Below are 11402 nucleotides of genomic sequence, written 5' to 3'. Positions count from 1 at the left end.
ACCTGGGACTACATCAAGCTTACTGCAGCCGGACGTTGCCTTGTTGCCAGCGGGTGTTGACATTTGCTTCCACAGCACCACAGTCTGTTAGTGGGAGAGGAGTCTGCAAGAGAGAACACCTAGAGGACTCACTCAACTTTACCTGAGGTTGTCAACAATCTCTCAAAAAGAACACAAGAATCCTGCAGGATCCAGTCAGTGTGACTTAGGACCTTTTGCTCTGAGAACTTTAGTATTCTCACAAATAATCAGGGAACTTCTGAGCACAAGCTGAGTGAGTTACTCATACCACTGGGTACTGTTTTGTGACCTCACTTGCATCCAGAAACAAAGCGGTCTGGGGAAATTTGGGGTTACCTTTATATTCCTGAGCAGGCCTTCCACACTGCCATGCTAATGTGTGGCTTTCACAGCACCAGGATTTCTGATCTCAATTAAATATAATTCAGTTCGTAAAAATCAATCTTAAAGAACTTTGTTTTAACCTTTATTCTCTTCAATTATAAAAATACATACTACAGAAGTTTTACATGATAGAAAACAGAAAAACCAAAAACTCCCCCAGAATCCCACCCTCAGAGACGGCTACTCCTCTTTGGTAAGTATTCCTCCAGGTTTTTTAAGCATATAGTAGTACACAGCAGGAAAATGTAAAATCCTACTATATATGTGACTGCTCTTGAAGAAGTTTTCAAACAGTTCTGACAGACCATTCTGACCAATTTCTCTAGGGAACTTTAAGCATTAGTTTTCAGAGAAAATTCCATGATACTGTGGGTAGAAAAACCTCTAAGATTTTTCTTATCATTTATAATAAATATTGTCCCAAGTGTTAAAGGTCAAATAAAATTTTTAAAAATAGTAAATAAATGTGATACAGAGGAAAAAAACTTCAGAAAATCATCCCAGTTTCTTATCAAAATCAAAACTCCTAAGTCCCAATTCCAACAAGTACCATAAAACAACTTTAAAATGGGATTCTGAAAAACAATCACTTTTTTACCATAAAATATAGCTCTAAAAGTAATTCTACAATTTTGGGGTCTTTTTTTTTGGGGGGGGGGACAAGGTCTCAGTCTGTCACCCAGGCTGGAATGCAGTAATGGCATGATCAAGGCTCACTGCAGCCTCGACCTCCCAAGCTCAAGTGATCCTCCCACCTCAGCGTTTCGCATGCCTAGCTAATTTTTTTTTTTTTTTTTTTGTAGAGACAACGTCTCACTATGTTGCTTCATTTAACAAATAAGGGGAGGAAGGGCGGGGGCAGAATAGAGGACACAGACTAGAGTTCAGCTTTTACAAGTGGCAAAGGACAATTTTGATTCGGCCTCCCACAGCTTCATTTGTAATGCTTTCAAGACATCTTCCATCTATTGAATTGAAAAAATAAAAAATTAAACACAAATATCATTTAAAATTATACATGGTTAAGATATACACTTAATGCAATTTTGGATATGTCATACATTACATGGTAGATATTCAGTGTTTACCAAAACTATTTGCAGGCATAAATTTTTTAAAATAAAGCATAATTCTATCAACAGTAGTTCTCAACCTACAATCTGCATCTCTTTTATACAATCATCACCATCTCACCTATCTGGCCATGACAAAATGTTAACATCCAACAACCAGGCTATTTATACCACAAGAATTGAAGCAAACAAAATACTGATTTGAATCAAAGATGTATTTCTAGCTTAGCAAAATTAGAATACATAGTTTTGATTTTGTCATGAAATGTCTTCCTTATTATTTTGTTGATTAAGCTTTAGCTTCATTTGAGTTCCCCAAAAATCAACTTTACTAACACCTGAAATGAAACAGGCACACTCTTCCTGCGACCAAGACAGATGACGTTATGAGAATCATCGTTTGTGGGGGAGCACTTCTTCACTGACAAATTGTTCATACAGAGATATAAAATGTACAGAATAAAATTACCTGTGTTAGAGACTTTTCTATTTCAACTCTGCTTTCAAGATTAAAAAGCTCTTTATCTTCTGTCACAATTTGCTTTTCAGAGGACCCTAAAACATAACTGACGTATGGTACAAGGTTAAAATACAAACTTGGTGTGGTGGCATGCGCTTGTTCCCAGCTATTCAGGAGGCTGAGACAGAAGGATCATCTGAGGCTAGGAGTTTGAAACCAGCCTGGGCAACACAAGACCCCAGGCAACACGCCTGTTGTCTTAGCTGCCTGGGAGGCTGACGCAGGAGGATTGCTGGAGCCCAGGAGTTCAAGGACGCAGAAAGCTATGACCACAGCATTGCACTCCAGCCTGGGTGACAGAGTGAGACCCCATATCTTAAAAAAATAAGTTTTAAAAGAAATAAAAATAAAAAGCTGGGGGCGGGGGGCAAAATCCTACTAAACTACATTCAATTTTTAAAAACAACTGAATATACTTTTATTCCAAAAAAATTTCTCACAGTGTTTTCTCCTACAATTTAGAGTGTCTGACTTTTCCAATACCAAATAAAGAAGCAGGTCAAAGCAAAAAAAAAAAAAAAAATTACTGGCTTGTTAGAAATCATTACTTGAAAATATATTTAACCAAACAGTATTGATTTAGTTCTGACACTTCCGTGCCAATTTCTCTGCAAACTTCACTTTCTGAAACACCACTTGTGAGGTAAACATTTATATATCAAACTTACCTTTCAATGGCTTCAACACTGAGGCAAAACAAGTCTCTCTTGTAATCAAGATTCTTGGGCGTGCATCTGTACACGTAGCCAAGATTGAGTGAGCACCCCGCACAGTACAAAGTCTCAAGGATGCTGCAATAAAGAAACGTCTTGCTTTAGGAAATGAAGTAGCAACTCATTCTAATAAAAATCTCATTGTTAAAATCCATAAACACTTCAGTTTCTAAAGTATGCTATTCTGACCACACTAGGTCATACATAAAGGATAGGAAAAAGTGATAGTAATATATTTACAATAAAAATGTAAAGACAGTCATCTCCAAGTCACAATGCCTTAAGTATCATATAACAAGGGACATACAAAAAAGTGTCAAGAGAGGATACTGAGGTGGTGTTTTTCTAGAATATAAATTCCTCAATCTGGTACTAATGTAACAAAGTGGAGAATAAATATTTTAGGCTTGCCAGCCATATGGTGTCTGTCACTACTCACCTCTGTCATTGTAAAACAAAGCACCTATAGACAATACTAACTGAATAATCTGTGTTCCAATAAACTCATATTCACAAATTAATGCCCGCCCCATGGGCCATAGTTTACCAAACTCTGCTCTAGTGGAAGGTAATACTGTTTGGCTTAATTAAAAAAAAAAAAAAAAAAAAAAAAGACTCTCTAAAGTTAGATGACAACCCATGCAATTGTTCCTTCATTCTAGTTACCTCTCAACTCAGGTTCCACACACTTGAATATACTTTCCCCTAAAGTCTATTCATGTCTCCTTAAAACCCGGCTTAGAATCCAGTGTCTCCCAAACGCCTTGTTGAACTTGACCCATCCAAATTTACCATTCTATAAATACACTAAAATTGCCACTCCAACACACAGCAAAGTGATGACTGGAGATTTCAATCCAGTAGTGATCACAGTAGTAAAACATACACCACAATCGATTATTATTGCAAAAGTATTATCTCCTAGTCAGTACATGAAACACTTGTAATCACGAAATACCCATTCCTGCTATCAAGCAAAAGGGAGCTACCCAAGACTCACAGATTATAGACTACATCATTGTTTACTTACAGATACTGAGACACTGTTAATTATTACAGCAACATACGGATCAAAGAACAAAATGGATGACCACATGATTAAATCATGAATTCTCACTGATGATGTGATTAGCTGGATAATATGCCACTGATTACCTGTTAAGTGTCTACAGGCTTTTATAAGTTTCTATACTTTAGTTTTATATAGAAATAGTCTCACTATGTTGCCCAGGCTGGTCTCGAACTCCTAGCCTCAAGCAATCTTCCACCTTGGCCTCCCAAAGTGCTGAGATTACTGGCAGGAGCAACCATACCCAGCCAGCTTGTATAAGTTTTTATGTAAGAAATATAAAAGTATGTTAGTAAATCCCACTTAAATTACTCACAGTGAACAGGCAAACCTCCATGCTATATATCAAACCTCATTACCATTATGAGACCGCCTCACACCATTACCAAGATTGCAAACTAGTATTTAATGTCATCAGCCAATAAAGGACACTCAGAGAAACCAGAGGCTTCAACTCCCCAAACACACTGAGCCATGAATAAGACTGTTTTATCTCGAGTTATCAAAATCAACCTAAACACCACCAAAAACAGGAAAAAACCCATTCACACTTCTAGAATCATCTTGTGGAAGAATAAATAGATGGTAGCTACTATTAAGGCAGCATCTTTCTGCTTTCACAGTTGGCAAGAATTTGGCCAGAATTCACCCTTGTGATTGAACATTGACATTGAGAAGGCAGTGCCAACAATCATAAGGTAATGTTAGACAAGGAATAATCCGATTGTAAGATCCTCAACAAAGGACAAAGTCAGACTTAAGAGAGAAAACAGCACTGCTACCCTCACAACATATTTCTAAAGCCCTCAGTGCTCTTGCTGACCATCAGCAGAATGGCTCAGGCAGGTATTTCACAGGATGGGCCTATCAAAAAATTCACAAGCGTCCCAAAGCAATATGGGAGTGTGGAGCACACAACCCTAGTGGAGTCCAAGACAACTGAAGGCAGTCTAATCGATGGGTTTAGGTGATACGAAAAAACAGTATTAATAACTCTGGATCAAAGAGAGTGAATTCTCTATCAATCCTGATTAGAAAAAAGAAGAAAGTCTCTGTTTGGTGCTAGACTGTCTTTGACACTTGTCTCATAGTTGCAAATCTTTTAATAGTAAGAGAATAGACCTCAGGCAGAGAACGAGCCAGGCAACAATATCTCAGCTAGAACTAACAACAACTGTTTTCACTGTAATTGTCTCCAGTTACTTTCTAGTTATGGTAAGTATATATTTATGATAGTAAAAAGAATCCTTTTAAGATAAATTTAAATAAAAATTTTGAGTTGATTTAATTTAAAAAATTTAGTATGCAATAGCACAGTTGGTAGGTAGTACACAAATAGAACAAAAATGATGGTGACATCAAAATGGCTAGAGCTAGGAAGTGGGGAAGAAAAAGCACTTCGAAGGCAGTAACGAAGGACAACAAGCATAGTCCTAGCTCTTACTGCTAATTCGTCCTGTGACCTTAGCAAAGTTCTAGCCTCTCTGGGCCTAACTTTCTTCAACTACAAAATGAGAAATGATCTGAGCCTGGGTTTTCCAAATTTCTATGGCCTGCATGCCAGCACCACAATTTTTGTCACATTCACAAATTATCTATACTGTTACTAATTTATGTTAAATGGAGAAACTTTTTTTTTTTCTTTTAACTTTTTATGGAAGAGATACATAGGGCAAAGATTACAGAAGGAGGACGCAGAGCTTCCAAGACCTTTCTAGGTACACCCGGCATCTCATATTCACCAACCTGGAAGTTCTCTAAAACCTGTGGGGTTTTTGGAGGTCTTATAACACAGGCATGATCAATTAAATCATTGCTGATAATCTCTAGCCCCTCTCCCCTCCACGGAGGTAGGAGAAGAGGTTGGGGTAGGGCTGAAACTTCCAACCCTCTAATCATGCCTTGGTCCTTCTGGCCCCCAATCCTTAAGCTACCTAGAAGCCCCCCAGCCACAGTAATCTCATTAGGATTCAAAACGACATCATCATCACTCCAGAGATTCCAAGCATCTTAGAAGCTCTTCTGTCAGAACTGGTGACCAAGACCAAACATGGTAACAAAAGATACCCTTATCACCCCATCGCTCAAGAAATTAAAAGGGTTTTAGGAGCAACCAAGTATTGAATGTTTCTGTCCCCCACCAAATGTATCAGTTGAAATGGTAGCTCCTAATGTGATGGTATTAGGAGATGGGGTCATCAGGAGGTATTTGGTCGTAAGTGCACAGAGTTAACTTTTTTTTAATTGAAATATATTTTATTTGATAGGATACTCTAGCATCACTAAAAATGAAAAGCCAGGATTTTTAATACACATAAAATATATATATAATTAATTTTTGTTTAACTGTGTACCACCTAAAGTTATTTCATATGCAAGTATAAGATACAGTTTACATTTGGAGCAACAATTACATAGGGCAGCGCTTCCCACTCAGTTTGCTCAGGTGTCACTATGGCACATGGATGGCAGGTATGGCAAGACATTTGTCCCCTCAGCCCTTAAAGTGGCCACACAGGGCCTCAGATTGCTGGGGCTCCTGTGTTGTTTGCTCTTGCCACAAACAGCCTTATCTGTTTACCCCAATAGGCTGTGTATGTGACAGCAGCATTTTATGTGTGCCGTAACATGAGAAAGGTGGGCAGCATTAGCCTAAGGCACTCTTTAACACTGAGATTTTATAATACAGCTATTTTCTTTTTTTTTTTTCAAGACTGAGTCTTGATCTGTTGCCCAGGCTAGAGTGCAGTGGTGATCTTGGCTCACTGCAACCTCTGCCTCCCTGGTTCAAGTGATTCTCCTGTCTCAGCATCCTGAGTAGCTGGGATTACAGGCATGTGCCACCATACCCGGCTAATTTTTGTATTTTTAGTAGAGATGGGGTTTTGCCATGTTGGCCAGGCTGGTCTCAAACTCCTGACTCCCAGTGATCTGCCCACCTTGGCCTCCCAAAGTGCTGAGATTACAGGCGTGAGCCACCGCGCCCAACCTTCTTTTTCTACTTTTATTTTCGATTTTCTTCAGCACCACGCCCAAAGATCCAAAAAGGGAGTGTCAGAATATACTTTTAGAAATCTGGAAACTCTAACTTTTCAATATTTAAAGGTAACCACAACCACTCAAGAACTGATATACTTTCTAAAACAGGATATAGAAAAAGCAAAAAGAGAACAGATATATGCAAATGACTGATTTTTTACTATCATGGAAAGTTTTATCCCAAGTAATCTTACTACTAGTAATGACCTTTTAAAGATTTTTATTAAAAAAAAAAATTCTCTAACATATTCATATACAGTTTTACTCACCAACCATTTTCCTTTTCACGTTTGGATAACTTCTGTTCCTTATCCACAGAAACATTACAGGAAACACCTAGAAACAGAGAAAGTAACAATAATTAATGTGGTTCATTACAACATATATGCAGACAATTTCTAATCCAACTTTTTAGAACCTGAAGGACAAAAAATAAGCCCAAAGTCACACACACACAACAGTGGTTCGAAACGAAATGTACTGGGGTCTTCTGGGAAAAGATGGCAGAATAAGAGTTATTTCCAACCAGGTGCAGTGGCTCACACCTGTCATCCCAACACTTTGGGAGGCCAAGGTGAGAGGATGGCTTGGGGCCAGGAGTTCGAGGTGAGCCTGGACAACATAACGAGACTCCATCTTCAAAAAAATGTTTAAATAAAAATTTAAGAAAAATTTTAAAAGGTTATTTCCTCCCTTTCCCTGAAAACCACTAACATTAATAGAATGGCTAAAATTAGAGGGAAAAATTCATTCCACAGTAAACTTGGAACCACTACAATCTCAAATCACAGGCTGCAAAGAACTATCTGCCAGTTAGTGAAACTGGGTTTCAAAACTAGGAAGATGCAAACAGCCAACACATATATCTCCAGATTTCAAACACAGGGCCCATTTCTCTAAAAGTAACTGAGAGGGTCCTCAGCATCCCAGCCACACATCTTTTACTTGAACAATGACTTGGACAGAGGTCACTGCTGGACTCGAGGCAGCAGCAAACATTCCCAAAGAATCCAGGTCTAGGACACACTAAAGGACAGGGTAGAGGGTGAAGAGAAATGAAGAAGGGACATCAGACCTAAAATGGCCAAAACAGACTCTTGATTTCATGGCCTCCTACAGTCTACCTTAACTCTGTAAACTCCATCCACCTGCTTGCTGAAATCAGAAACCAGGGTGTCATCCTTGATTCATCTCCTCATCTTGGTCCCCCATATCTACTCCACTGATCCATTCCAACAATTCTACGTCACAAACCTCACTCCAGCTCCCAAACGACCAGCACTACCTCTTGCCTGGACTACTGCTCTGGCTCTTCACTGACCTCCCCCCTTCCATACTTGTTCCTCCTTCGATGCTTTCTCCAAAGACAATGCAGGGTCATATTACTCCCCGGCCTAAGCTAGCAGAATAATGTACTTACTAGAACAGATTACTACTCTTTAGAACAGACTATAACACCTTGCAGTTTCTGGTCTCTTCCTTCCTCCCTAAATTGTATCTTTATTCTCTTTGACCATACTCTAGTCTCAAGGATTTTGCACCAGCTGCTCAGCACCTATCAAAAGCAAAGAGCATGACCAAGAACTGTACCTGCAGCCAAGCTAGCATTCACGTATAAAAACAGGAAAATATTTTCAAGCACATAAACTTGAAATTTTCTTGGAGATGTGGACGTGGGGAGCACTAAAGATTAATCAAACAACTCAAGAATGAAAAAGCTATTAAGAAGCTTTCTTATGTTAATGAGTACTGGAGTTGGGAAAAAAAATTATATAAACATTATAGGATCGGGTGCTGTAACTCACATCTGTAATCCCAGCACTTTAGGAGGCCGAAGCAGGGGACTGCTTGGGGCCAGGAGTTTGAGATCAGCCTGAGCAACATAGCAAGACTCTGTCTCTACAAAAAATTTAAAAATTAGCCAGGTGTTAGTGTGTGTCTGTTGTCCCAAGCTACTTGGGAAGCTGAGCTGGGAGGATAGTTTGAGCAGGCGTTCAAGGTTACAGTGAGCTACGATTGTGCCACTGTACTCTAGCCTGGGCAACAGAGGGCTGTTAATCCACTATAATCCTATTTAAAAAATAACCTATTAAATAATTAACCCTATTTTAAAAAATCATAGTAAGGCTGTGTTCTGGCTACAACAGAATGTAAATGTACCGAATGTAAATGTATAAAGCTTAACAAAATGAAAAAAATTAAACTAATTCAAATTGGGTAAAGAAGGAATGGAAATGAATCCGAATTCATGTTTGTCTTTACGGTGGGGGGGAGCGGGGAGATGTTAAATCCTATTATCTAAATCTGATAAATCAAAAAATGTATAGTTCTTTAAACTATGTTTACTATTTTAAAACTATGTTTTAAATTTAAAAACTATTAAATACAAATTAACAAAAATAATAGCCTTTCTATAAGTAAAGCAAAACAAAGAAAAGAGCCCACATGGTAAAAGATACTATCGAAACAAAGTACAAATAAAATGAAAGATGTAACACCAAACATGTTATTTCTTAAAAAGATGTAAACAAGGTAAACTGATTCAAACAAAGAGCTTTTCCTACTGCATCAAAAATCTGCCTGGTTTTTTTTTTTTTTTTTTTTTTTTTTTTTTTTTTTTTGAGATGGAGTGCTCTGTTGCCAGGCTGGAGTGCCTCCTCCTCCCCGATTCAAGCGATTCTCCTGCCTCAGCCTCCGGGAGTAGCTGGGATTACAAGCGCACACCACCATGCCCGGCTAATATTTGGCTTTGGCGAGGGTGGTCTGGAATTGTTGTATTTTCAGTAGAGACGGGGTTTCACATGTTGGCCAGGATGGTCTCGATCTCCTGACCTTGTGATCCGCCCATTTCAGCCTCCCAAAGTGCTGGGATTACAGGTCTGAGCCACCGCGCTTGGCTTAGTTTGATTTTAAGAGGTGCAAAGAGTTTATCTCAACTTTCAGTTAACTAGGGGACACTGGTGTGCTCCTTTATTCCCAGTATTACACCAAGGAAAACGTTCCAGAAACGTCGATAAGCCGGTGATGAATTTCTGCCATCGAAACATTTACAGTATTCAAAGAGAGGAAAAACCTCATCTTGAAAAACCACAATCCAAAACAACAGCCATTTTTACACCAATTCAGAAAAAATATGTGAACCACTTTATCCCTAAATACTGTAAAAATAGCAAAATGAGGGAACAGTGGAAAAACAGAGGTAACTGCTTGGACCAGGATTAGAAACGAATTCCTGCCTTCTTCTTAACTCTTTTACGTCCTCCTTCCTCGCCAATTTTGATGAGGTTGGTGGTGCTTTTACGGCAAATTTCCTTCCCTTTCTTCCCCATAGCACTGTGTTCCGTCAGCTCTGCGGCCCTATCACTGGAGACTGTAGAGGTATCCGCTGATACACACAGCCCGCTAATTTCTGTGGGGAGTAATAGTACTGGCTGCACCTCAAGTGCTTACAGTCTAGTTGACCATTTGTTTCTCTTTTTTTAGGGTCTTTAAAAGTGTTATTCTTTGTTGCCCTTTGCTTCTGAGTAATGCTCACGATGATGCTGACTCAACCGCTGCTCTTCTGGGATCGGGGAACCCAGAACAGAACCAGTCGCCCGAGAACCAAAGTGGAGGGGTGACCCTCCTCCCCTTTTCCTGCGACAGCTCACACTCTCAGACTTTTTGCTCTTAAAGTCCCTGGACAGCGCCAAGGAGCCCCCGCCCCCTCTGGGGCCGCCCCGGCGCGGCACACCTGGAAGAAGGCGACCCCACGCCCCCATGCCCGGCTCGACCCAACTGACAGCGCAGCAGGATGCAGTTGGTGTCCTCCTGGCTGGCCACCCAGCTCAGCGAGTCGCCCAGAGGCCGCCGACAGCCGCAGCACAGGAACACCAGCGGCCTCTCCTCCGCCGCCCCCGCCTCCTCGAGCCGCGCCTTCTCCGTGTCGGCCACTGACGCGTCTTCGCTCATGGAGCTCCACATGCTCGCCCACTTCTGCAGCAGCTGGTGGCGGCTCGAGTCTTCGGAGAGTCTCTTGCCCAACAGCGAGGAGTCGCTGCCCTTGCCCTTGTCGCCGCACTCACAGCCGCCAGCGCATCCTCTGCTACACCTCAGGGCCCGAACGCCCGCCATTACCTACAAATTGCCCGCGCTCCAGAGCGCCAAGGGAAAAAAAACCGCCGCTGCACATGCGCGGGGCGGGGCCCGTTGGCGGAGGCCGAGAAGGGGCAAACGCTTGAAGGGGCCAGACGGCGGGCGGCCTCTAGTGCGCATGCGCGCCGTGCGCCCTGGGCCTGGCGTGTTAATCACTGCGCCTGCGTCAGGTTTTCCAGCCTGAAGAAACCTGTTTGCTTGTTTTCCTAAGGATTATTCACCCCTTTCCGTGGGAGGGGCAGCGTCACTGAGAAAGTTACGGGCTGCAAGCCTGAGTGTCTAAGAACCACCTGGCGAGCCTCTTAAACAGATCGCCAGGCTCCGTCTTCACAGACTCTGGTTCAGCAGGTAGCAGGTTAGCCCGAGGATCTGCATTTCTAACAGGCTCCTAGGCTTGCCCACGCTGTGAGTATTGGCAGCCCAACCTTTTTTGGGGAATGGGGAGGAGT

The 11402-nt window shown here is 41.1% G+C and overlaps 1 protein-coding gene across 1 annotated transcript; it reads right to left on the bottom strand.

Annotated features, from left to right (window-relative positions):
- Positions 1–465: 465 nt before the first annotated feature.
- Positions 466–10976, bottom strand: MIS18A (MIS18 kinetochore protein A). The gene is made up of 5 exons (XM_007965011.3): positions 10602–10976; positions 7089–7155; positions 2667–2789; positions 1948–2044; positions 466–1370 (listed from the first exon to the last, which is right to left on the bottom strand). Exons 1-5 carry the CDS (start codon positions 10930–10932, stop codon positions 1290–1292), a joined length of 699 nt encoding a protein of 232 aa, XP_007963202.3. The 5' UTR covers positions 10933–10976; the 3' UTR covers positions 466–1289.
- Positions 10977–11402: the final 426 nt, after the last annotated feature.

This window comes from Chlorocebus sabaeus, chromosome 2 (assembly GCF_047675955.1).
Source record: "Chlorocebus sabaeus isolate Y175 chromosome 2, mChlSab1.0.hap1, whole genome shotgun sequence".
NCBI classification, from domain to species: domain Eukaryota; kingdom Metazoa; phylum Chordata; class Mammalia; order Primates; family Cercopithecidae; genus Chlorocebus; species Chlorocebus sabaeus.
The sequence above is the reverse complement of the archived record's forward strand: the minus strand, read 5'-3'. Positions and strand labels throughout refer to the sequence as shown.